The sequence below is a fragment of the Nuphar pumila genome, chromosome 17 (genome assembly GCF_984573655.1).
Source record: "Nuphar pumila chromosome 17, dmNupPumi1.hap1.1, whole genome shotgun sequence".
NCBI classification, from domain to species: Eukaryota; Viridiplantae; Streptophyta; class Magnoliopsida; order Nymphaeales; family Nymphaeaceae; genus Nuphar; species Nuphar pumila.
In genome coordinates this window covers 76,123,895-76,149,886 of record NC_143265.1, presented here as the reverse complement: position 1 = coordinate 76,149,886, position 25,992 = coordinate 76,123,895, and the positions used below count along the sequence as shown (strand labels likewise).

The 25,992-nt window shown below is 38.8% G+C and overlaps 1 protein-coding gene across 2 annotated transcripts; it reads right to left on the bottom strand.

Moving 5' to 3' along the window:
* Positions 1 to 5,228: 5,228 nt before the first annotated feature.
* Positions 5,229 to 24,284, bottom strand: LOC149812280 (phospho-2-dehydro-3-deoxyheptonate aldolase 1, chloroplastic-like). Of its 2 annotated transcripts, none has more exons than XM_089992640.1 (4): positions 23,619 to 24,284; positions 6,678 to 6,770; positions 5,755 to 5,822; positions 5,229 to 5,649 (listed from the first exon to the last, which is right to left on the bottom strand). In XM_089992640.1, the coding sequence occupies exons 1-4, from the start codon at positions 24,126 to 24,128 to the stop codon at positions 5,487 to 5,489; spliced, it is 834 nt and encodes a 277-aa protein (XP_089848766.1). In that variant the 5' UTR covers positions 24,129 to 24,284; the 3' UTR covers positions 5,229 to 5,486. The 2 variants fall into 2 exon arrangements, with proteins under 2 accessions (XP_089848766.1, XP_089848765.1); XM_089992639.1 differs by lacking the exon at positions 23,619 to 24,284 and adding an exon at positions 14,727 to 15,548.
* Between the last annotated feature and the right edge of the window lie 1,708 nt (positions 24,285 to 25,992).

Genomic DNA, 25,992 nt, shown 5'->3' with positions numbered 1-25,992 from the left:
ATAAGAATGTCTTTGCCAACTCATCATGCTCATGTCAATCGCAAACAAACTGATAGGCGAAGGATGACCTTTTTTCTTGTGCAGCAAGAGTGTGCAGGGTCAGTGGTTGATGTCCTGTGATTATCTCAAATAGGTTGTGGCTTGAAGACTCGCTCTTTTGCAGATTGTAACAAAATTGTGCTACGTCAAGGAGCTTCACCCAATTTTTCTGATTGGCACTAACAAAGTGCCTAAAGTACTGCTCAAGTATCTTGTTGATGCGCTCTGTCTGCCCATCTGTCTGCGGATGAAAGCTTGTTGAAAATAGCAAATCAGAACCAAGTAGCCAAAATACTTCACGTCAGAACTTGCCCGTGAAGCGAGCATCGCGATCACTCACAATGCTCTTTGGTATACCCCAATGCTTCACCACATGCTTCACGAACAACTCTGAAGTCTTCTCTACAGGGCACTCCTTAGAAGCTGGGATGAAAGTGGTATACTTTGAGAAACGATCCACCACAACCAAAATAGAACTTATGCCCTCTACCTTTGACAGACTAACAATGAAGTCCATGGAGATGCTATCCCAAGGATGTTCTGAAATTGGCAGAGGCTCAAGGAGACCGGCAGCCTTCTGGTTTGTCCTCTTATCTTGCTGACAGATAATGCATGTCCGTACATACCCCTTAATGTTGTCCCTTATCTGCGGTCAATAGTAGCCGCGCTCAAGAAGTGCTAAAGCTCACTCCTGACCAGGATGGCCAGCCCATAGTGTATCATGATATTCCTTAAGCAGTTCTTGGTGGAGGCTTCCCCACCGTGGCACGAAGATGCATCCCCCTTTTGTCACAAGGAGGCCATGATGTAGCCAAAATGGCTGAGTCTTCCCTACCTGCACCAGAGAAATAAGGTGTTGTGTTGTCGGATCCTGTTGTGTCCCTTCGCGTATGCGACTCAACAATGTGCCCTCCAAATGTACTTTAGAAGGCTTCGCACGTGCAGGTGTCAGTTTAGCCCTGCAGCTCAGGGCATCTGCAACAACATTGGTCTTTTCAATCTTATACTCCAAGGCAAAGTCGAACTCAACCAAAAACAACTACCACTGAGCTTGTTTAGGCGTCAGCTTCTTCTGTGTCTGAAAATAGCTCATGGCCATATTGTCCATCTTGACGACGAACTCAACACTCAGAAGGTAGTGTCGCCCGGTCCTAAGGCAATACACAATGATAGTCATCTCATGTTCATGCATCGTGTAACGCCTCTCTGCATCCTTCAGCTTCTGACTCTCATATGCAATCAGATGACCCTCTGGCATAATAACTCTGCCAATGGCAAAGTTTGAGGCATCTGTGTGGACCTCAAAGGATTTTGAGTGATCAGGTAGTCGCAACGCTGACTCTCTCACTAAGGTTTTGTTCAAGCCATCAAAGGCATCTTGGCACGCTCCTGTCCAGAGTCATACCCGATTCTTCTTTAACAAATCTGTGAGGAGTGCAGCAATGAGATAATAACCTTCGATGAAACACTGATAATAATTTGTCAAACTAAGGAGTGACCACAATTCTGACACTTTGCTTGGCGGAACTCATTCTTAGATGACTCTTATCTTATGCCCATTCATACGCAACACAATATGCCCCACAACGTGGCCAAGAAAGCTGGTCTGCTCATGCCCGAAGAGACACTTCTCTCGTTTGACACAGAAGTCATTCTCCTTCAGCACCTGAAACACTGTTCGCAAGTGCCTGACATGTTCCTCCATGTTGTTGTTGTAGATCACGATATCATTCAGGTAGACTACCACGAACTTGTCTAAGTAAGGGTAGAAGATCTGGTTCATTAAAGTCATGAACGTGGCTGGAGCATTTGTCAACCCGAATGGCATTACTAAGAATTTGTAAGCAGCATAGTGGGTGACGCAAGTTGACTTCGGCTCATCACCTTCAGCAATCCTCACATGCCAGTAACTCGATCGCAGATCTAACTTGAAAAAGATACGAGCACTGCCTAGCTGATCGAACAAGTCCAATATCAGTGGCAATGGGTACTTGTTATTCACTGTGACCTTGTTCAAAGCACAGTAATCCACACATAACCGTTTGGAGTCGTCATGTTTCATCTGAAAAAGAACCGGGGCACCAAATAGAGCTTTCGATGGACGAACGATGCATGCATTCAACATCTCGTCTAACTGCATGCACAACTCCTTCAACTCAACTGGCCCCATATGGTATGAAACCATTGCGGGAGGCTTCGCTCTTGGGGTCAACTCAATCTTATGGTTGACCTCATGTCTTGGTGGAAGATGATTTGACAATTTCAGAGGCATCACCCCCCAAAACTTCTTCAATAGTGAGGCTAAGATCGGCGACATTGTTGCTTCTACATTCTCTTCTTCTATACGCACAACAACTAAGAATGTCTGCTCCCCATGCTTGACACCTTTGTTCAGCTGCATCGCTGATAACTCTAAAGACTTGCATTTTTGCGTAAAGCACTGCACTATGTGGGGCAGGTTTGGCCCCATAATCGTCAATATGTTAAACTTTGACAACATCATAACATTCTGGCAACGCAGAAACTTCATACCCAAAATCATCTTGAAATCGTCTAGGGACACCACAGAGAAGTTCGCTTTGTCGGCTCAACTCCCTACTTGGATAACCACATCTTTTGCTTCACCAAGGATGGGCTTGGCCTCAGAGTTTAACGTTTTGATGGTCATCTGATTTGGCCCAGGCTTCAAGCCCAACCACTTTGCCCCTTCCCGCGAGACAAAATTGTGTGTGGTCCCGGAGTCTACCATAACTGAAGTAGACTTTCCATTCGTAATGACTTCGAGATGCATCGGTTCTTTGCTAACTTGTTGGTTCTCAACTACACAACTTCTAGCTGCGTTGATTGACCGCATGGCTCTCATCTGCGGTTGCATGGTCTCAGTATCACTGCATTCTTTCTGTGTTGCATTGGCTTACCTGTCGTCATTTATGAGGCGCTTGGGGCAATGTCTGACGATATGCCTATCACCACAGAACCAACATGTCACAATTGTACCCTTGTTGTTGTTGTTTGTATAATTTTGTTTTTTGTCGGATTGATGGCATGTCGACGCCTCACCTTTGTTGTCGCACCGCTCATCCTTCTTTCCTTCGTAGTCAGGCTTCTTCCCGACTTTGGTTGATAGGGTGAAAGACTTGCGTTGAGTGTCAACTAAGCACTCGACTGTCACATATACATCTTCTAAAATACGGAGGTTGCTCATTTCTACTTTAGATTGTGCCCATGGTTGAAGTCCCACAATGAACCAGTTGATCCTATCCTCTTCTAGCATGTTAGGCAACTCCAACATAAGCTTCTGGAACATTCTGACATAGTCTTGTAATGAACCAGTATGTTTAAGCTCATGAACCATCCGGTACACATGCCTTTGCGCATTCTTCGACATAAAGTAGTTGCACAACTCTATTTTAAAATCGTCAAATGTGTCTATCACGCATTGACCCCTCTCCATGTTGTTGTGCTTCCGCCTCCGTCAAGTGATAGTATCACCATCCAATAACGTTGCTGAAACCTTAATTCGAAGATCTTCAAGCGTCACATTTTGAATATTCAAGTAGTCTTCTACTTGGAACAAAAAGTTCTCAATGGCCTTGTTGTCTTGAGAACCATTGAACTTTGTGTGTTTTGGCACATCAATCTTTGATGGTCTTTCACCATTTCCACCATTTAGGGTCACTAACCGCTGCAATGTGCGGTTTTTCAACTGAAGCTCCACTACTTCAGTCTGCAAGTCAGTCACTGTTGTCGTCAACGAAGTGATATGCCTTATCTGTAAGTTCACCTGCTCTTGCAAGCTCACCACCATATCATTCAGTTCACCAAATGATTCAATTGCGCGTGAAATCGCTTTCTCGTGCGAAGTCACATCTTTTACCAGCTTGTTGACAATTGCAGCCATCTCTTTTTGGCCCCGAGGTGAACCCATCTTCTCAGCTTCGGCAACTGCCTTGTCTTTGGTGTTGTGCAGATTTTGATAAGACGCCACGATATCTTGCTCACAAATCGCAACCTGTCGACACCAACTCCAAATCCCTTCTCCAGCACGAGAACGAGCTCTAGTACCACTTATCACGGGCCTATTTCCTTCAATGGGACAGCGCAGCGTGACGATCCTTCTTTACTGCTGCAAGCCTACTTGTCAGCTCGCTTGTCAATAGTGAAAGCTTGTAATCAGAGAGTAAGAGAGAATAAAAAGAAAATAATTGCAATCACAACAAGGGTAAACAAAAGAAAGCTCAACGCATTTAATTCATTCACAATTTTGCCTGAGGGCTATTACAGTTCAAGCATACGAGCTGAGCCTTCGGGGTATTGATTCACCTGAACCGGACAATTTACATCAAACTCAACAAAAGCAAAACAGACTCTAAGCACAACTTTACAATGTAAGTCCCAAGGAAACATCCACACTCATGAACATAAAAGATAATGCAAATTGTGAAGAATTTTAAAAAATGTGTTATTTTGCAAGGACAGTACAATCATTTTCTATAACATCTATATAATCATTAGACTATGGTTATTCAATAGCATAATCTATATAATCTTTTTTTTAGAGAGAAAGCATATTCTATATAATCATTAGATGATTGTTAAACAACATCTATATAATCATTAATGACTTGAAAAATGAGATGATATTTACAATTTCTTTTCCTTTCCCTTCATTTTCCAACTTTGTTGCAATTCTTATTCAAATGGAAAATGGCATCGCCTAGATGTGTTCAAACCTCAAGGAACAGTCATATTGATGTACAAGAAACTAGTGAACGGACCTTTATGTAAGCACCACTCCAGAAGGGAAGAACCTTCCACACACTAAAATTTTCCTTATATTAGACATTAATATTTTCATATGATTCCTTGCAAATTAAACAAATTGGTTCCTTGTTTCTTGGTCACCTCTACCATTCATGCAAAATCATATCCAACTTATTCTAAATCAGGAGATTTCAAGGATCAATACTGTTTACTTATGTAATTGTTTAACAGCTAAAAATGATCCTGTAAACATGTGAAGAGAAATATACCAGTTGTTTTTAAGCTGTTGCAAGATCCAAGCAAATTGCAATTTATACTGCAAGATGAGTCAATGTCTCCGTTTCCATTGGGAAATTATGAACAAGGGGGTCATTCCATGAAGGACTATCTGTTGGGACAGTGCACTGAAATGTTCAATATGAGGCTTAATCATAATTGTAAAACTTGATAAGAATTAGATAATAAATTGCTAAAGCCAACTGATTCCAAAACTTGATAAGAATTTGCAAGTAAATTACTAAAGCCAACATTTTGATTTGCATATTGGATCAATAAACACATGAAACCCTCGAGACCCAGGGAACCCAGGGAGGCACCCTTACTGCTATAAGAATAAAACAGAATAACGGCAGTCTTTGGGAGTTCTTCATGTACATAATTTTCTGGCCACAATATATGACTGCTTACTTAGGTTTGCCCATTAAGGACTCTGAATCTTTCTTCTTATCATGCAAAGGGTCGATCAAGAATCGTTTCAAATGCCTGGAAAACTCTTTGGGCTTCTCTAGATTCAAAGCATGGCCAGCATTTCTTGTTACAACTAGTTCAGCATTCTCTCCAATGTGTCTGCAAGTTAGCACATATAGCTGGATGAATTGTGGAAAGGTGCAAAGTATGATGAACTTCATGAAGAGAGGAAAGAAGTGAAAGGAAAGCACTTAATATACTAACCTTTTCAGTCTGTGGCCTAGCTCCAATGGGAAAATCTGGTCCTGATCTCCCCAAATAATTAGTGTTGGCTGTAATAAGAGTGAACGCACCACTGTGATGCTATTGAGACCAACACTAACTTGCTCAAAGGAAAGTATTATGAAGCAGAATGAAATTATTATGCACACAAAGGTCATTTTTCAACCATTGATGACATAATTGTTGTTGCTAAGTAGTGTTATGAGCTCTCTTTGAGTCGGGGACACTCCTTATTTCTCATAACAATAACACCACCACCAATGACAAAAAAAAAATTGGACCAAGTCATGAATGAACAGTCTCAAGTGTACTATGTTTTAATTCTAAATGCAATAAAGCAACAAATGTTTTCTTCTTTTAGGGTATATTTTGGTACATTCCGATATTGCAATGGTTTGCAATATCGAAAAATATCACAGTATTATCTCATTTTTAACATTTTACCAAACTCATGAAACATCAAACTAAATATATAAAAAACAGAATGTTTTGATAAGAAAAAAAATGTAAGTAAAATATAAATATTTGAAATATAATACTATAATCTACAAACCTTAAATGTAGGAAACTACTACTCCCCTTTCATTTTTCCCTTAAAAAATAGGAAGCCTGTTCAGTCATTTTTGTTCTTAAAATTAGATTCTGTGAAAGTTTTACCAGCCTCTGCCTGGGAATCCATTTTTCCAACTATTTTCTCCAGCGAGCAAACATGTCTAGGCATCAGTGTACCCCATCTATAAAGTCCTCAGGCAAGAACAATAATATATTGGCTGGTGAGATCATCTCAAGACCATTGTTATTATTATTATCATTATTATTTGTCATCTAATCTTTTCTTATTCCCACTTAAACCAATGACCAAATCTGCTAAATGTTGCCCATATATGAAAATACTGTAAACATACCTGGGTAATTCGAGGTAGATCAGATAATTTCCTGTCCCTGACCAATGTCATGATCAGTTCCTTTTTCTCCTTTACAGATTCAGTACACATGACCTGCAAAAATGTTTCACCTAGCACGTATATAAATAGATAACACTGCCAAAATAATCAACAGGCGTAACACACACAAAGAAGCACAACCATGATTAAGTGGTTCAGAAGTTTGTATGACGAGCACAAAAACACAAGAGCATCCCCTCTTTGAAAACAGGGCTATAATAAAAAAGAACTCTCTCTCTCTCTCTCTCTCTCTCTCTCTCTCTCTCTCTCTCTCTCTCTCTGCTGCAAATATGCATAGCATATAAATGGATTTAATTTCACCAAATCGTGCATTTTCAAGTGGATTGAATCATACAGATAGATTTAACATGGTCATTTAATGTAAATCATGCTTGTTTTTTTTTGTTTACAATAATATAGGTCATGTTTTCAATCTAACAATTTGAACATGAAAAGACTTTTCTTTTTATGATTACATTTAGGTGCTGAATTAATCATGTTTCTTTTTAATGAAAATGTGCATGACAAATCAATCCTTACACCCAGATTTACTTAACATTGCATTACTAATGTGATATTGATAGCAAATTTATGATGCAGGCACCCACAGGTCAATATTGTTAAAATATATATATATACATTCGTATATATATATACATATATGTATATATATACATATTGCTTTTAGTAAAATACCCGATAGGGGTATTATTGTAAAACTGCAAATGTACCTTTTTTATTTTTTGTTTTTTCTTTTTCTTTTTTCCTTTTTCCTTTTTTTCTTTTTCTTTTTTTGCTTTTTGTTTGAACCACAAGGGGCCCCACTCTTGTAGTCGTTGGGGCCCCAACGGTCAGATTTCTGACCGTTGGGGGCTCCCAACGACTACAAGGGAGCCCCCTTGTGGTCCCTTCTTGTGCTCTCCTCCTCTATAAATAGAGGAGGTGTTCCTCTCTTTAATGTATGGGTTTTATACCCCTCTCTTCCTTCCTTCAATAATATCCAACTTATGACTTTAAGTCATTTCCATATTTGAGAGTTTTTGTGTGTGCACATTTGGTGTTTGTGTTCTTGGCTCTAGTGATCACTCTTAAAGAGTGACACTTGCTCTATTGGTGCTTCCGCCTCTTTTCATTACATGGTATCAAAGCTCGGTTGGTGATTGGGCTTTTTTCTTTTGTCATCTTGGAAAGCGTGCCTCTCAAAGCTTTGAAGAAAGGAAGAGTATTTGGTGCCGATGGAACGTGACTCTAAAGTGGAGCTCTCTTTCAAGCTAAATGGGTCCAACTATCTCATGTGGGCCTCCGCTATGGAAAATCATCTAAGAGGTACGAAACTTTGGGGTTTTGTTATGGGGACTACTCCCGAACCCTCTCTTGTTCTTACCAAAATTGAAAATGAAGTTGAAAAGGCTTTAGATGGCGATGAGCGCATCAAAGCCATTAATGAACATCAATCCAAAATCGAGGATTGGGAAAGTAACCATGCCAAAATTTTGGCATGGTTTATGAACAATGTAGATCTTAAAAATTGTGCCAATATTGCCAAGTTTAGAAGAGCCAATGAGGCTTGGTTTTTCCTTAAGGGTATGTATACCCAAAAGGATCTTGCTCGGCAATTCTTTTGTCAAGAAAAAATTCGTTCCACCAAACAAATGGATATGAGTGTCCGGGATTATTTTAGCTCTCTAACCCCTTTTTGGGATGAGCTTGCCCTTCTTGAGCCCAAATGGGTTGCTCCACAAGACATTGAACTAAGAAGGGAACAAATTGAAAAAGAGCATTTTTTTCAATTTCTTCATGGGCTTCGCCCGGAATTTGAACAAGTGAGGGCATCTCTTCTCCATAGAAGCAAAGCCCTACCTATTGAAGATGCTCTTGCCGAGGTATGTCAAGAAGAAACTCGACTTGGTTTGAGCATTAGGAATGATGAAGTTTTGGCCGTTAATAGGCCCGGATCAAATGTTAAAGCATATAGACCCCCCCACTTTAACAAAAATATCAATGGGCCTAGAAAGGGGATCATATGCCACTATTGTAATGAACCGAGGCACATTAGACCGGTTTGTCTAAAGCTTAAAGGAAAGGTTGCCGCGGTTGGAGAAAATTCTCCAAAGAAGGAAGAAAGTACCAAAGAAGGAGATATCAAAGAAACTCTTAATCATATCTCTGAAGTTCTCCAACACCTTCTCAAGTCTTCTCCTTCAACATCCGGAGCCGCCATCGCCTACTCTTCATCACCTCCAGGTATGTGGATACTAGACTCTTGTGCTTCTTTCCATATGACATCTCATAAAACCTCCCTTTCCAATGTTTTTTCCGAACCCATGTCCTCCTATGTTTCAACGGCCGATGGAACGTCATTAAAAATAGAAAGTATTGGAACACTTGACTTCAAAAATTCTCAAAACTTTTTTGTTCCTAAAGTAAGAGTTGTTCCAAAAATTAACTTAAATCTTTTTTTCGTTTCCCAAATCACCGACCATGGATGCCAAGTCTCTTTCTCACCTAAAGATTGCATCGTGCAGGATCTCCAGTCAGGGAAGCTGATTGGGCAAGGCCATGAAGGGGTGATCTCTATTTTATGGACTTTTTGACGCTTCCATCTAAGTCATCTTGCAATCTTGTTAAAAACAAAAGTATTGGAATTTGGCATGAGAGACTTGGTCATCCAAATTTTGTAAAAATGTCTCTTCTCCCTTTTTTGAACAATACTTGTAAAGACAATCACATAACTTGTAAAGATTGCATTTTTGGGAAATCTAAAGCTACTCCGTTTCCTCAAAGAAGTTATTTTGCCACTCGGCCTTTTGAACTTGTTCATTCCGATGTATGGGGACCTTCCCCAATTTTATCTAAAGGAGGTTTTTCGTATTATGTGGTCTTTATTGATGACTTCACTAGATTTATGTGGATATACTTCTTAAGCCGCAAATCTGAAGTTTTTTCGTTCTTTAAAGAATTTCATGCAATGGTTAAAAATCAATTTTTGGGAAATTTATCTATTCTTAGGTCCGATTCGGGAGGTGAATATATGTCTAATGATTTTCAAAATTACTTAAAAGAAAATGGAATTTGTCATCAACGTTCTTGTCCCAACACTCCGCAACAAAATGGTCTTGCGGAAAGAAAGCATAGGCACATAATAGAAACTACAAGAACATTATTGATTTCAAAAAATATCCCAAAATCCTTTTGGGCCGAAGCGGTTCTAACTTCAACATATCTCATCAATAGAATACCTTCATCCTCTTTAAAAAATCTTTCTCCATTTGAAAAACTTTACAATATGTCTCCCGATTATAAAAGATTAAGAATTTTTGGATGTAAATGCTTTGTTTTAACTCGCAAAAATGATAAACTTTCTCCTAGGGCTATTGAATGTATTTTTTTGGGATATGGCGAAAAACAAAAAGGATATAGATGTTTTGACATACTTAATAATAAACTTTATATCTCAAAAGATGTCACATTCCTCGAAGAAGAAAATGGTTTTTCGCATCAACCAAATGAAAATATTGACTATTCCTTTTTATTTGATTTGTTACCTCAAGAAAACATCATAGATGATCATATTGATCTTAATGAACCTCTTAATGAAGATCTTGTTGAACATCCAAATAATGATCAAAACTTAGAAGAAAATGCTTCAAGACAAATACAAGTCTACTCTAGAAGGAATGAAAGAAATCCTCCATGTGCCCTTGAAAGATTTTCTCAAAATGAGTCGATAGAAGAAACCTCTCAAAGAAGATCAAATCGCATTCCTAAGATTCCAAATAGATTTGTTTCTTATGACTCATTTTCCCCTAATTATCGAGCATGTCTTCTTGCTATTCACTCTTTTCATGAACCATCTCATTACAATGATGCTAAACAATATGATCATTGGAATGAAGCTATGGAGCTTGAACTTAATGCCCTTAAGAAGGCACAAACTTGAGAAATTATTGATCCTCCAAATGGCAAGAAACCCATTGGATGTAGATGGGTGTTTAAAGTAAAAACTAAGAGTGATGGTTCATTAGAAAGATATAAGGCTAGGTTGGTAGCCAAAGGTTATGCCCAAGAGTATGGGGTAGACTATGATGAAACTTTTGCCCCAGTTGCTCGAATGACTAGTGTTCGAGCCCTTATTGCTATAGCTTCTGTTAAAAAATGGCCCATCTTTCAACTTGATGTTAAAAATGCTTTCTTGAATGGTAATTTAAATAAAGAAGTTTATATGGAACCACCTCCAGGTATGAACTTAAATGGAAAAGTTTTAAAATTAAAAAAGGCTTTATATGGACTTAAGCAAGCTCCTAAAGCTTGGTATGACAGGTTTAGTAATGTATTAATCAATTTAGGTTTTTCTTCTTGCTATACTGACACTGCTCTTTTTGTTAAAAGGACAGGTGACTCCATTATCATGCTTCTGCTGTATGTTGATGATATGATCATCACTGGGAATGACAAAAAGGGAGTAAATGATGTTAAATCTATGCTAAAAGATACCTTTGATATGTCTGACCTTGGTTATTTGCGATATTTTTTAGGAATTGAAGTGGCTTATTCCGAACGTGGATACATCTTATCTCAAATGAAGTTAGCTGCTGAAATTTGTACCAAATCAGGAATATCTGATGAAAAGAAAGTTGAGACTCCCGAAGTTATTAATGCGAAACTAAGACTTGAAGATGGTGTTCTTCTTGAAGATCCAACTCCCTACCGTCAATTAATTGGATCCCTCACCTATCTATCCATCACCCGTCCTGACATAGCTCATGCGGTTCATGCAGTGAGCCAGTTCCAGCACGCACCTACCACGGTTCATATGGCGGCCGTAATGAGAATTGTGCGATATATCAAAAATACCATCTCCAAGGGACTCTTCTTATCCACTTCCTCATCTCTTGAATTGACTGCTTTTACTGATGCTGACTGGGGAGGAAATCCCAATGATCGTATCTCAATTACGGGTCTTTGTATTTTTTTAGGTGAATCTCTCATCTCGTGGAGATGCAAGAAGCAGTAGAAGGTCTCCTTATCTTCTACTGAAGCTGAGTATCGGGCTATGGCGATGACAATTATGGAAATCGTATGGCTCAGAAGTCTCCTTGCTGACATAGGCGTCCTCATTTCCACTCCTACCAAGCTCTGCTGTGATAACAAAAGTGCGATATACATTGCCAGCAATCACACCTTTCATGAGCGGACAAAGCATATCGAGATGGATTGCCATTATGTTCGAGACGAATATCTCAGAGGGACTATCTCATTGCCATATGTTACTTCAGAATATCAGCTAGCTGACTTCTTCACCAAAGCGCTTCCAACTCCACGATTTATGTTCCTCCTTAGCAAACTTTCGGTCTTCTCCCCGTAAAGTTTGAGGGGGCGTGTTAAAATATATATATATATATATATATATATATATATATATATATATATATATATATATATATATATATATACTTATATATACTTATATATATACATTCGTATATATATAAGTATATATATACATATTGCTTTTAGTAAAATACCCGATAGGGGTATTATTGTAAAACTGCAAATGTACCTTTTTTATTTTTTATTTTTTATTTTTCTTTTTTCCTTTTTCCTTTTTTCTTTTTTTGCTTTTTGTTTGAACCACAAGGGGCCCCACTCTTGTAGTCGTTGGGGCCCCAACGGTCAAATTTCTGACCGTTGGGGGCTCCCAATGACTACAAGGGAGCCCCCTTGTGGTCCCTTCTTGTGCTCTCCTCCTCTATAAATAGAGGAGGTGTTCCTCTCTTTAATGTATGGGTTTTATACCCCTCTCTTTCTTCCTTCAATAATATCCAACTTATGACTTTAAGTCATTTCCATATTTGAGAGTTTTTGTGTGTGCACATTTGGTGTTTGTGTTCTTGGCTCTAGTGATCACTCTTAAAGAGTGACACTTGCTCTATTGGTGCTTCCGCCTCTTTTCATTACAAATATATGCTCGATATCCCACTTTAGCATAGCAGTTTGTACGTTATGTCCTATTGATAATCAAGACGATAAAGATGGTCCTGGAGTAGCTGTGCAAATGAAAGTTGTTAACAAAGATAAAGGTACAGCTGCGCAAATGCATAAAGCTGATACAAACAGTATTAGCTTACAGGATCGTGATCAGATTGCTGACCCTATTTTGGAGGATTCAGTTCCCCTAAAATCAGCTGCTAATGTAACCGAATGGATGCCTAAAAATATTACTGCTGTAAAATGTAAAGGACAGAATGTATATAAGCAGTTTAGATCAACTGTTGAAGGATAAGGAAAATACCACAGTTCTCTTCTCCCGTGGACGTAGGTGATCTCTCACCGAACCACGTTAAACCTGTCTCTATTCTTCTTGTTTGTTCGTACCTATTACCCCCGAATGTATGACGCATGACCCTACAGGCGTCAAGAGTATTAAACGGAACACAAAAACGCAATTGGTTTTGCAACTGTTGTACTTGTTCTAGAGCTTCATGAAAACAAACATTAAAAATGGTGTCCTAGGAAATCTATGCAATCGTTAACATCTCAGCTTTTGTGAAAGACTGACATTAATATGTATATGCTCATAATAAGATCTAGAGAGCCCTTCAACTTCACAAGCATTGGTGTTACTTTTTCTCACATACGATGAATACAACCATGAAAAGCTGATTTTCTTACAAACATCCAACATTAGTCTGGTTGCCATGTGATTGGCTGTGCAGACATAGGAGGTGAGTTAAGAGATCAGTGGATCCCAGTTGCAACCAAGCCACCCTCTAAGAGTAATTACTAGTAGCCTATTTCTTGGACTGCTATAATGCACAATCTGTACTAAAAGATGCCACCAATTACAAAAGAGATAATGATCAATGGAAATGCACTCTGGCATACCCAATACAAAACGGGCACACAATTTCAACCACAATTACACCCACAAGGGTCATAGGAGATGAGTTAAGAGATCAGTGGATCCCAGTTGCAACCAAGCCACCCTCTAAGAGTAAGTACTAGTAGCCTATTTCTTGGACTGCTATAATGCACAATCTGTAATAAAAGATGCCACCAATTACAAAAGAGATAATGATCAATGGAAATGCACTCTGGCATACCCAATACAAAATGGGCACACAATTTCAACCACAATTACATCCACAAGGGTCGCCTGAGTGGTAGTGGACCTGGGGAGAAGGTGCTGACTCCGTCCCAGGTTCGACTCCCACAGGGTGCTTTTCATTGGTGGGCTGCATAAGGGCTTGGGCGTCGGTGACCCCACCTGGAGATTACCTGCTTCGGTGGGGAACCTCATCGTAAAAAAAAAAGCATCCATGATTGTAAACCACCTTCTGCCGTCTAGTGGGCATTGGATACCAGGACCATACATCACGTACATGGCAGCTATGCACCAAAATGACTAGTTTTTTCCCTATGAAACCTCATCAAATTCTTGAACTCCATCAAAGCTCCCAAATTATGGTGGTTCAAGCTGTGAATGAGAAAGAGCCATCCCAAGACTGAGAATTCCCAATGAGCAGCAGGGTTTTCTTCAGTTCTTTTTCTCTTTATATAGGTCTCCATATTTTTCCATGTACTTTACTTTTTCATATCATCTTCATTCATAAAATGTATTTGTAGGGTTTCACCAATGAGCATTGCATGGAGAATTCCAGATCTACATGATACATCTATAAATGAAAATAATAACATGAAAATATATATAAAGAACAACACAGAAAATAACCTGGAAAGAAAAAAACAAAGTTTTTTTTAAAGAATAAAAAAAAGTTTCTCATTGGAAATTCCTAGTCTCTCAATGCTTCATTTCCATTCACAGCTTGAACCAATGTAACCTTTCTGTTGCTAACACAAACCACATTAGCGCGACCAAGTACACAGACAGCTGTATTTTTTTTATGACGCAACTGTACCTCTGAAGCAGTTTGTGAACTTGGTCATGTTTCTCAGGCAATTCCAAACAAGAAGAAAAGGAAAGGTGAAGAATAAAAATTGCAAACCCACATGAATGTAGTCCTCCAGGAAGCAGGACGGCGGCGAAGGCGGGGGCTTGCAGAACGAGAAGCGGATCAACTCCTTGAGCTTCTCCGGTGTCTGCGGGATCAAGATGCTCGTGGCCTCCTCCAAGTTTGAGACCTTGAACAACCCCTTCTCCAGGTCCTTGGGCTCCAGGCAGACGCCGGTGCAGCAGAGCACGACGCGGTCGACGGCCTCCGGGAACAACTCGGCGACGCGGTACGCGACGAACCCGCCGTAACTGATCCCGGCGACGCTCATCCGCTCGACGCCGAGCTTCTCCATGAGCCGGACGACGCAGCGGGCCTGGAACGACTCGGTGCGGTCGGGGAGGGAGGTGAAGGACTCGCCGAAGAAGAGGAGATCGGGGACGTAGACGTTGTAGTGGGCGAGGAGGGCGCGGAGGGGGGCTCCCCACTGCCACATTGCGTTGGCGCCGAAGCCGTGGATGCAGAGGAGGTTGGGGCGGGGCTTCTTGCGGGACTTGGGCACCCAGCAATGCATCGTCGTCCCGTCGCTGAGGTCCACCGTGACCGAGCCCATCCCCGCCCGGAGGAAGCTGTACCGATAGCAGTGGTCCCTCGACGCCGTCAAGCTGAAGCACCGAGCCATTGTCCTAGGGAATCAGTGGGAAACTGAAGGTGGGTATTGGAGATTACGATCGAGAGGGACCTTTTCTTGGGGAATCGTGATGTGTGTAGGATAGATTTCGCGGGGAATCGCCGGATCGATCATTTGGGATGGGTGGGTGAGTTGAGAGGTGAAGATTTCATGGCGATTTCTCCTGTTCGGTGTGGGGATGGGGATGGGGATGGGGATGGGAACGGAGGGACGTTGGAACCTCCTCGATTTTGGTGCGGGAGGAAGGAGGAAAACCTCCAGTTAACGGAGAGATCCGGTCGACTCGGGGTGGGAGTGAGCAACGAATGGTTGGATCCAGCGTGGTCTGCTCAGGGACGGAGGATTTGGGGTCAGATATGAAGTGTATCCGTTTGGTTGGATTTGGTCAGCTCCTTCATGATCCAAATGATATAAACACAGACGATATTTTGAAAATATTGGGTTATCTTAAAAAATATTGAAATCTGGTGAGTTTATCATTAAATGAACGTAATGAAAACGGCTTGTTTTAGTAATCCATATGTTTTATTTTGTTTTTTAGGTTTTATATAGCGGGTAGTTTTCTTAGATTAGGACGAAAACAAAAGTTTTAAATAATCGTGTGATTTTTTTTTTTTAAATAGCCAGATTTGTCACGTTTGGTGTTAGATGCAAGTGCAACCCAATTTGGTCAAAAAAAAAAAAAAACTCAACCAAAAAAAAGGTTTCAAAGTAAAGTGGACCGAAAGAAAAAAAAAAGAAAATTCAAAGTACAGTGAAAAAAAGTGTTTTTTCTTCTTTTTGTATTTTTTAAATAACTCGAGGAAAGCATTAACCGCCTCACTTACGAGCTTATTGATGTAACAACCGCAGGCTAACTTGCCTTGCGATCGCAGCAAGGAATGTCCGCCTGTGGCTTTCAAAACTTATGAAATCACGGGTGACGAGTCAAACCTACTACTAGAGAGCGAGGCCCTCATGGGTGAAAAGTGGAAGTGGGCAACGAGCCCAGACTCCTCTCGGTACGTTGACCATGCTGGTCAAGTCCACCCATCAATTAACAGGATGAGCTTAGGTCCACAGCCTACCCGTTAGACCCATGGGCATAATTAGGCCCAGTTTTGGATTATGAATTTTCTATGTTTAGATGTGCTTTTGAAAGTTTTAAAAATCAACGGCCCATAATACTTTGTATAATAAAGTTTTAAATGCATTGTAAGCCATCGATTTTTTTGCATTTTGAAAAAAACATGTTTATATCTAGTAGTCTTCATATAAATCATACTTCTTACTAAATAAATTATAAAGAACAAATATATGAGGTTTGATCGATGAGATGCTTAAGCATTGAAGAATGGGAGCCATATGATCTGTGCGTCGTTGGTTGTAGATTTTGAATTTTCTTTTGATTAGATGGTCCTCCTTCCCTATATATATATATATAGAGAGATGTCAATGGATCCGGTTTGGTTCAGACCCAAATAGAACTAGACTTGGACCAAGTTTTTGGGTATGGTATTAAGTCCCTTCCCTATATATAAGAGAGAGGTGTCAACAGGCCGGGTTTGGTTCGGACCTAGGTGAAACTAGACTTTGACTGGATTTTTGGGTATGGTATTGGATCCATGTCTAATCGGGTTTATTATAAGAGAAACCATACCCGGACCTGATAAGAACTACATGAACCAAACCCGAACCATAATGGTAAAATAAGTTTTTTTTATCATTTTTACATTGAAAAATTGCAGGTCTTAATCAGAACTCAGGTTGAGCCAGGTTTGGTATAAAATTTCACAAACTATACATGAGTCCATATATTAATAGGACCTTCAGGTCAAGACCTAGGTTTTAATTGGGTCTTCTTATTTGTCACCATACTTGGATCCTATAGGGTATGGTCTAGGTGGGGTCCGGGTTAAGTCGATCGGTTGATGCACCTAGAGACATAAAAGGGCATGGTGCTAAATGAAAATGCTATTAAATTTTTGGTATTTTTCAAAATTCTAACCATGCATAAACATATGTGAAGAATGGAGCATTTGATTCTAATGCATGGATAGGTTTTTACAAAGTTTCAAAAATCAACAGCCTATTATTTTCATAAATTTTATTGGTTTCAAATAACATTTTTTCATCCAAAACTCATGATTCAAGTGTTGATTTTTAGTATGTTGAACACATCTGTATGGGCATTGTGTTCATTTAACAGGTCATATATATGTTTGATAGGGGTGGCAATCGGGTCGGGTTGGCGTGTCAGCATACCTCAACCCAAACCCGACCCGTTTATTAAACGGGTCGGCTGTGGCAAACACGAACCCAACCCGTTTAATAAACGGGTAACCCGACACGACCCGCCAACCCATTTAATAAATGGGTTGGGTCGGGTAAACTGGTTTTCAGGTTCGCGGGTCAGGTTGGCGGGTTGACGGATCGGGTTGGCAGGTAGGCAGGTTGGCGGGTCGGGTTGGCGGGTTGGCAGACGGGTTGGCGGGTTGACCCACCCGCCTAACCCGTTTATTAAACGGGTCAGCCGGGTTGGCGGGTTGGCATACCCCCAACCCGAACCCGACCTGTTTAATAAACGGGTTACGTGGGTCGACCCGTTTATTAAACGGGTTGGCTTAAGCCCAACCCGAACCCGCCTAAGAGGCGGGTCGGGTTGGCGGGTCGTGTCAGAAATTGCCACCCCTAATGTTTGAGAAAGAGAAGGTAGTAATTGCTGACCACTTTTCTAGCTCATTGTTGGAAGGGTTTTCATGTGCTTTGCCTTCTACATGCTTGATTTTACAGGAATAACTCTTGGATGTAGGTTTCAAAGTTTAAAAAATTGATGGTTTAAGATTTTTTAAAATATTCAAAGCTTAAAAATCATGTTTTTCATAAAAAAAACATCATCTTATAATAAATCAATAATGCCTAATACATGTGTACGGTCAGATTTAAGTAATACATGGGAAGATAGAGAGGGTGATTAGGTCAAATGTGAAGTTGGAATTGGAACATGACAGATACGGGGTTAGATCATATTAGATCCATGATTATATCCATTTCGTTAAAATTGTGTTAGAAGCTGTTTTCAGATCCTGTTTAGGCTTTATGATACCGATATTATTGGGTATGCAAACGGTTCAGATTTCTGATCATATTAGATCCATTGGGGATTCAGATAGGATCGAATCCTGTACAGCAAAAATTTGCAAAAGCCAGACCCAAGAGAGATTTGGCATAATGGGATGGGGCTTAGGCCATTTAAAAAAAAAAAATGAGCGTATATCAGATCAGAGCTAACTATTGCAGTAAACCCCCGTCAGAGCTCACTCTGATGCCGTTTATCCATGCGATAAACGGCATATAAAACACCATGGCTGAACCGTGTGTTTTCCGCGGTTCATTTTGCAAACTCTAGATGTCGTTCATCCATTCATCGCGTAAATGAACGGCATCAGCGCGGCCTCTGATAGATCACCATCAGAGCTGGCTCTGACCTGATAGGCTAGGTTTCTAAGAATGATCTTGTATGGGCCTACACCAAATCTGACCTTAATGCATACATACAGAGATCTCAGATCCCAGATCTGATATCCTCAAAAGCACTGAATCTGTGGGTTGTGGCATGTTGACTCCATCAAGTTCTTAGCCATGTGCGCTCAGTCATTCAATTTCTGTCATGTGCCCATGTGATTGTCACAATGAGATTAAAGTTCACAAATGACTATGCACATATATATATATATATATATATATATATATATATATATATATATATATATATATATATAGAGAGAGAGAGAGAGAGAGAACCGTTAGTTGTGTTTAGCATGATCGATTTAGTGTTGATCGACTCAGGGATCACATTTTCTGGATGAAAAAATGCATTTTTATGAGTTGAAAAATTGATACTTTCATGGCCATTGATTTTGGATCAATGAAAAAATCTGTATACAGCTCAGATTTGGGTGATCCAAAAGTCGGTTCCCACTAAAAAAACTATACATCACAATTATGGTGAAAAAAATAACAAAAACTATGGTTTTTTGAAAGGCAGAACAAGCATATTACTCTCTCTCTCTCTCTCTCTGTGTGCGCGCGCGGAGGGGGGTTAATCTATGATTAAATTATATGTGTGTGACATTAAATTAATTCAAGCATATTTAAATTATTAAAATACTTTTAAAAATAGTTTTTTTAAAAAATATATATGATTACTTTTTTAGGTTAAAAAGGTAAATTTGATTGGTTCAAAAAGTTACTTTTTTTTAAAAGGTGTTTTGACTTCTCAATTCCCTTCAAGTTCAAAAGACTCATAATGCTCTAGCTATGCATAAATGAGTACTATTTTTTTAAGGGTATTTTTAGTTATTTTCATAAGATTGAATAATTTAATGTTAAATATAACTAGTTTAATATTAAATTATATATATATATAAGGTGATGCTGTCTCATGATACCTTGGTATACACTCTTGTTTGATCATGAAAATCAATGGCTCTTTAATTCATGAAAATAAAGATGGTTTAATAATAATATAAAATATCATATTTCAGTCAACTTTAATATATGAAAATAATAAATAGAATATGTTAAACATGAACCAAAGGTTGGATCTTGCATTTGAAACTTAGATCTATGAAAATCATACCAATAAGCTACCACTATAGAAGCGCCCATATACATGAGGAAATGAAAACCTACAAAATTGGCACCATGCTAAATAAAACATGTATTCGATTTTCAGTAATTTTTTTTAAAATTCTGACCCCATAGATATATTAATCATGATTGATTTATTAGAAATTGACACTTGGATCATGTATTTGGATTGAAAAATGGTATTTGAAGCCACAAATTTTTTAAAAAAATTATAGGCCATTGATTTTTGAAACCTTATAAAAAACCATTCCATGCATCTATAAAAACAATCATATAGATCACATCTGTACAGTCAAGATTTTTAAAAAAATGAAAATCTAACATGTTTCCTTTAGCACCATATCCATTTTGTAAGTTTTCATTTCTCATATATATATATATATATATATATATATATGTGTGTGTGTGTGTGTGTTAATCTAGTTGTATTTAACATTAGATGAATTCAACATTATTAAAATAACTAAAATGTCATTTTTTAAAATATATAGTTGCTTTCTAAAGTAAAAATTATAACTTTGATAGATTGATAAAGTTATTTTTTTAGAAAAAGAGTGTTTGATGTTTCATTTCCTTCTAAATTCAAAAGACCTTTAATACCAATGTATTTTAAAAAATATCATTCTTTTGAGGATATTTTACTCATTATTGAATCAATCTAAATGTTAAATATAATTATTTTGATGTTAGATTATATATATATATATAATGCAAACATGCTAAATTGGTTTTTCGGCTTTTCTAGTGCATTTTTTCATGATTTTGAGCCCATAAATGTGTTCGGCGTGGTCGATTTACAAATGGTTGTCCTACATGCATTTTATTTATTGACTTTCACATTTGACATTGAGAAAAAAGCAAAAAGTTTTATAGAATACTTTTTTGGGCAACACTCTTTTGCACAATTCAGAGAAATTTTAAAATTAGTCCCATTTTATCTTATACCTTAAATTTCTAAGTACAAACCCAAAACCCAAAAGAGAATCCAACATTTGGTAAAATGGCAAATTCATGAGCCATGGTTGCCGGTCTCTATCTTGTTAACCTTAGTTATTGTTGATTTTTTTGTTGAGAATTTTTAACTCTAATTAGCGAGTCTTGTGTCAAGTTGAAGGCTCATGATCAAATCTCACTAGTGCATTGGAGTTTTCGTTGCTTCATCACAGTGGTTGTGTCCTCAACCTAGAGTTTTACCTTGCATGGAGGCGAGCCTATTAAGTGAACCGGTTCTCGGTGGGGGGTTTTCTTCATCATCAAAAAAGAAAAAGAAAAAAACATGAGCTAAATAACATAGAATTACTCAAATTTATTCTTTTTATGGATAAAATGAATACTTCACTTCTAATTTAATTTTTTTCGTCTACATGGACTCCAGAGGTATCTTTAGGTTTGGATTTGTCCAATTCATCAAAATGTTCGCTTACTTTTAGGGTTTTTCAGAAACATGGTGTGTGTTTGAAATTTAGGGTAAAATGGGTCAATTTAGAAACTCAATTCTACAATTTATTGTAATTCTACAATTCAATTCTATAATTTATTGTACTTTGGTGCCTCTCTATAAGAATAAAGGTGATATACAAGATTGCACAAACTATCATGGTATAAAACTCATGAGTCATACTATGAAACTTTGGGAGAGGGTGATTGAGTATAGGTTGAGGAAGGTTGCCATGATATCAGAGAATCAATTTGGTTTTATGCATGGAAGATCAACTATGGAAGCTATACATCTTCTTAGACAACTTATTGAGAGATGTAGAGAGGGGAACAAAGATTTGCATATGGTTTTTATTGATTTGGAGAAGGCATACGATAGAGTACCTAGGGATGTTCTCTGGTGGACAATGATGAAGAAAGGTATCTCTCTCAAGTACATTAGTATAATTAAAGATATGTATGAAGGAGTAGTAACCAATGTCCGCACTTGTGGAGGGGTGACAAACAATTTTCCTATAATGGTTGGGTTACATCAAGGATCTGCATTAAGCCCTTTCCTTTTTGCTATAATGTTAGATGAACTTACGAGATCAATTCAAGAAAATGTGTTGTGGTGTATGTTGTTTGCTGCTGATGATCAATTCAAGATAATATGGAAATCTCTAACATTTTAGAATTTCTGAATTGTAGCACGAAAAAAAATCTAAAACTGACATCTTATTTTTAGACTTAGTGCACCCCAAAATCCAGGATTACCTGTTTTCACTTTTCCATTTCCATCTACTAGTAGGAACACCAAAAACCTGGAATGAGACGCTTGGATGCCATGGAAAATCCAGATTCCCAGAATACAAGACAGAATTGTTGCACTTCTTTCTAGAAGAAGAGTTCTGGGTTTCTTTTTGGCATCCAAAGCGTCCTCCAATCCATGGTACCAAATACAAAAACGAAAAAAAAAGTAAAAATGATGATTTGATTGCTTCGTTTAACAGATTTAATTGATCAAATTACTCAGGTCAAAGAGTCATATATGGGATGTAATCTACTCAAAGCATGTAATGGCATCTAGGCTATCAAATGTTAATCTACCACTTGCCAAAGATGCCTTTCATTTTCAACAACTTAATCCCCATGGTCATGAGTGACATGCAGCTTTGACCAACAGAAAAATTATAGTAAACGATTAACAAATCAAACAACTATGCTACATGGAAACTTTAGGTACTAGTGTCCATGATCCCTAAAAAAACCAGACCCCCACATAATAGACATGTACAGGACCACAAAAGCAATTGATAGGTAGGACCATGATTGCTTTTTCCTCTCTCCCCATGATTACTTCTCTCTCTCTCTCTCCTTTGTCGTTTCTTTTTTGCCTTTGGTTAGGTGGGGGGTTGAAAGTTGAGAAAGATGACAAGATCACTCTCCATTTGACCTGTTCTTTCTAAACTTCAAGATACCCTTCCCACGAAGGATATACCCGACATTATTTGCAACCAAATGGCCACACCACCATGTCACACCTATCTAAAGTCAAGATGTCTGGTGTATCCATCCAGCCCAATAAATGCAAGAACCACCCAGTGGGCAAACAGTACCAAATAGGCAATTTCACACCAGAAAAGGCAGGCAAAATCTATACCATAAACGTGATTTCAATTTTCTTTGGGGTATCGTATTTTTTCACCCAAACTTAGAACAACACTAATGGTGAATGAAATTCACATGAAATAAGACATTTCACACCAGAATGGCATGTATGGTTTCAATGTGATACACCAATTGTGAATGAAGTTGACATATCTGCACAGCTGTAACTATCAACAAGATGTAAATAAGCCCAGAAGGGCTCCGCTCATCTGACAGGAGCCACTTGTGAATGTCACCAAGTTTACCAAACGTCACAAGTTCGAAACCCACATGTAGCGTCTCTTACCGCAAGGTCGAAAGCTGGGTATGGTCCTCAATGGACAAGGGACTTCAAGGGTTTTACCAACAGGAGACCCACATGTAGCGTCTCTTGCTGCAAGGTCGAAGCCGGGTACAGTCCTCAATGGACAGGGGACCTCAAGGGTTTTACCAACAGGAGGCCAGCCAATGTGCCGTTGGTGATTGGGTTTTTTTTCCCTTGGGAGTACCCAAAAAAAACATCATCATCATGTAAAAAAAATTGCAAGGTAAGAGATATACCTTGATTACAGGCATCTGGCCTCCAAACATGAGGACAGCCCCCATCTGAAGAAGAATCCTGAAGGTATCCCTTGTGTTGTTTGCATTGAACTCCTTGAAACTCTCTGCACAGTCCCCACCTTGGAGAAGGAAAGCCTTGCCCATGGCTGCATCAGCAAGCCTCTCCTCTAAGTTCCTGGCCTCCCCTGCAAACACAAGTGGTGGGAAGGCCTCCAGAGTCTTCAGCACAGATTGGAGATCCTCCTGGTTGGGGTACTCTGGGAGCTGGAGGGCCTTCTTGCTCTTCCACCCATCAATGGTCCATTTGCCAGAGGGTGGTGGGGTTGGCTTCTTTTCTGCTGGGGCCTTGAGGGGCTCGGCTGCGTGAACGGCCGAGACTCTGAGGCTCCTTCTGGTGATGGTGGTGGGGATGTTCTTGATGGTGTAGAGTGGGGAGGAAGAGGATTGGTGGTCGGCCTGTTTCTGGATGAGGGAGCTTGTAGAGAGAGAAGAACCAGAGAGAGAAGCCATTGCAGCGATTGGGGGTTGGGAGGACTTCTGGGGCTTCCCTACAGGACAGAACGAGGTGGTGTTGGTTTATAATGAGAGTTGGGGGTAGGAAGGAGGAGTTTGGTGGCCTTGGACTCAAAGATGAGCGGTGGTGGTTGGGAACTTGGGAGGAAGCCCAGAGAGGCGGAGCAGACAAGTAATAATAATTAAGGATTAACAAAATGTAGTATTGCAAGGAAAAAGTTAGAGAGAGAGAGAGAGAGAGAAAAGTTGCCTAACTTTGTTTTGAATCCCCCACCTACTCTTTGTATTATGACCATGACCAATTGGTGCATTCATCTGTTTATTTTAAATGGAAAATTTCATTTTGATCTCTGCTTTGCAACTAATGTCAAAAAAACAGGACCCATTTTTCTGATTTTTTTTTATAGCCTCATGTTGAAAAAGAGAAGGTCAAGTATCTCATTGTGCTTAGTTTGTTCAATAGTAAGATTAAGCTACTTTTTTGGAAGTTTTTTTTAAAAAAAAACAGAGACTGATATCAGTAAATTCAGAAAATTGACGCTTTTTTCGAAATCAGGGCAAGAAAAACAAATTACTTTTTTCTATTTTAAGCTTCAAATACGTTGGTTTAGACTTGGCAATTTGTATTTTTGTGAGGGGACTATGATGCCCTTCCTTGAGTGAGAAGGACCTTCGTATCCTTAGCTAGAGGTCTTTTAAGGTAGGCTGCCAATTTGACCAGAGAAGGTGCACCATCCGTTCAAGGGATGGATGGTTGATGACTCTTAAGGTACACGGCATTAAAAACTTGTTTGGCTAACGGTTTTCAAATAGAAAGAAAATGTTCCAGGGTTCCCATGTCACGTGCATCACGCCGCCTGATATGCTGTGATAAGTTTTTTCTCATATTTTTTAATAACGGTTTATTTGTATTTTCACTATTAGTGAATACATTTCCATATTTTATTTATTAAATTATATTTTTATACGCTAGAAAGTTAAGAACATGTCCTGCTATCTGTTCACAAAAAATCATGTATTTGGATTGTTTCTGACATACTGACTAACGTTAAAAACGGCAAAATCTCGTTTTTAAAAAACTCGTGAGAATTTGAAATTTTTTCATAAATCTCTCATTTTTTGGAAAAATCTCAGCAATAAAAAAATAAATCTAAAAATTATTTTTTATAAAAAAATATTAATATAAATTATTTAAAAATAAAAATACACAGTTTTTTCATGATAAATAGCCATTTAAAATATAAATATCACGTTTAAATCATGATATTTATGTTTTTCATAAATCTCATCATATTTTGAAAATCTCACGAGTAATTACCGTTTTAAACTTTCAGGCAATTTCTCGCGAGATTTTCATAAATCTCACGATATTTGTCACTATGGTTTCTGAATATGTATATAGGGCTGGGAAAAGAGATGATCAGCTTGCTGTTCGGCTGGGCTTGTGGTAAGCTCTGCTCAGCTCAAAAAATAAGCTCAGTGAGCCGAGCTATGAGCCAGCTCGTTTAGCTAAATGAGTCGAGCACAAACATGCTGAGCATGACTTGTTTTAAATATTATATATTTTATACATATTATATATATATATATATAAATATTATATATGTTATATATATATATATTATTTATATATTATATGTGTTTTATATATTATCGAGCTTTAAAAACACTTAAAATAAATTTATTAAAGAAAACGAGCCAGCTCATGATTGGCTCGCAACAGCTCGTATCAAGCTTGGGCTCGGCTTGACTCGTGACGAGCTCTTGGGCTGTGGTGTATCCTTAACGAGCCGAGCCTGAACAACCCATGCTCGGCTCGTTTACCAGCCCTATATGTATAATATGGTGTCCGCATCCATAT

Excerpts from the sequence above, each read along its gene's own strand:
- LOC149812280 (XM_089992639.1), bottom strand. The coding sequence starts at position 15,350 with ATGGCTCGGTGCTTCAGCTTGACGGCGTCGAGGGACCACTGCTATCGG. Across the intron at positions 6,771-14,726 it reads TCCTGGAGGACTACATTCAT|GTCATGTGTACTGAATCTGT; the intron begins GTGGGTTTGCAA and ends ACATTTTTGCAG. Across the intron at positions 5,823-6,677 it reads ATCTACCTCGAATTACCCAG|CCAACACTAATTATTTGGGG; the intron begins GTATGTTTACAG and ends CTCTTATTACAG.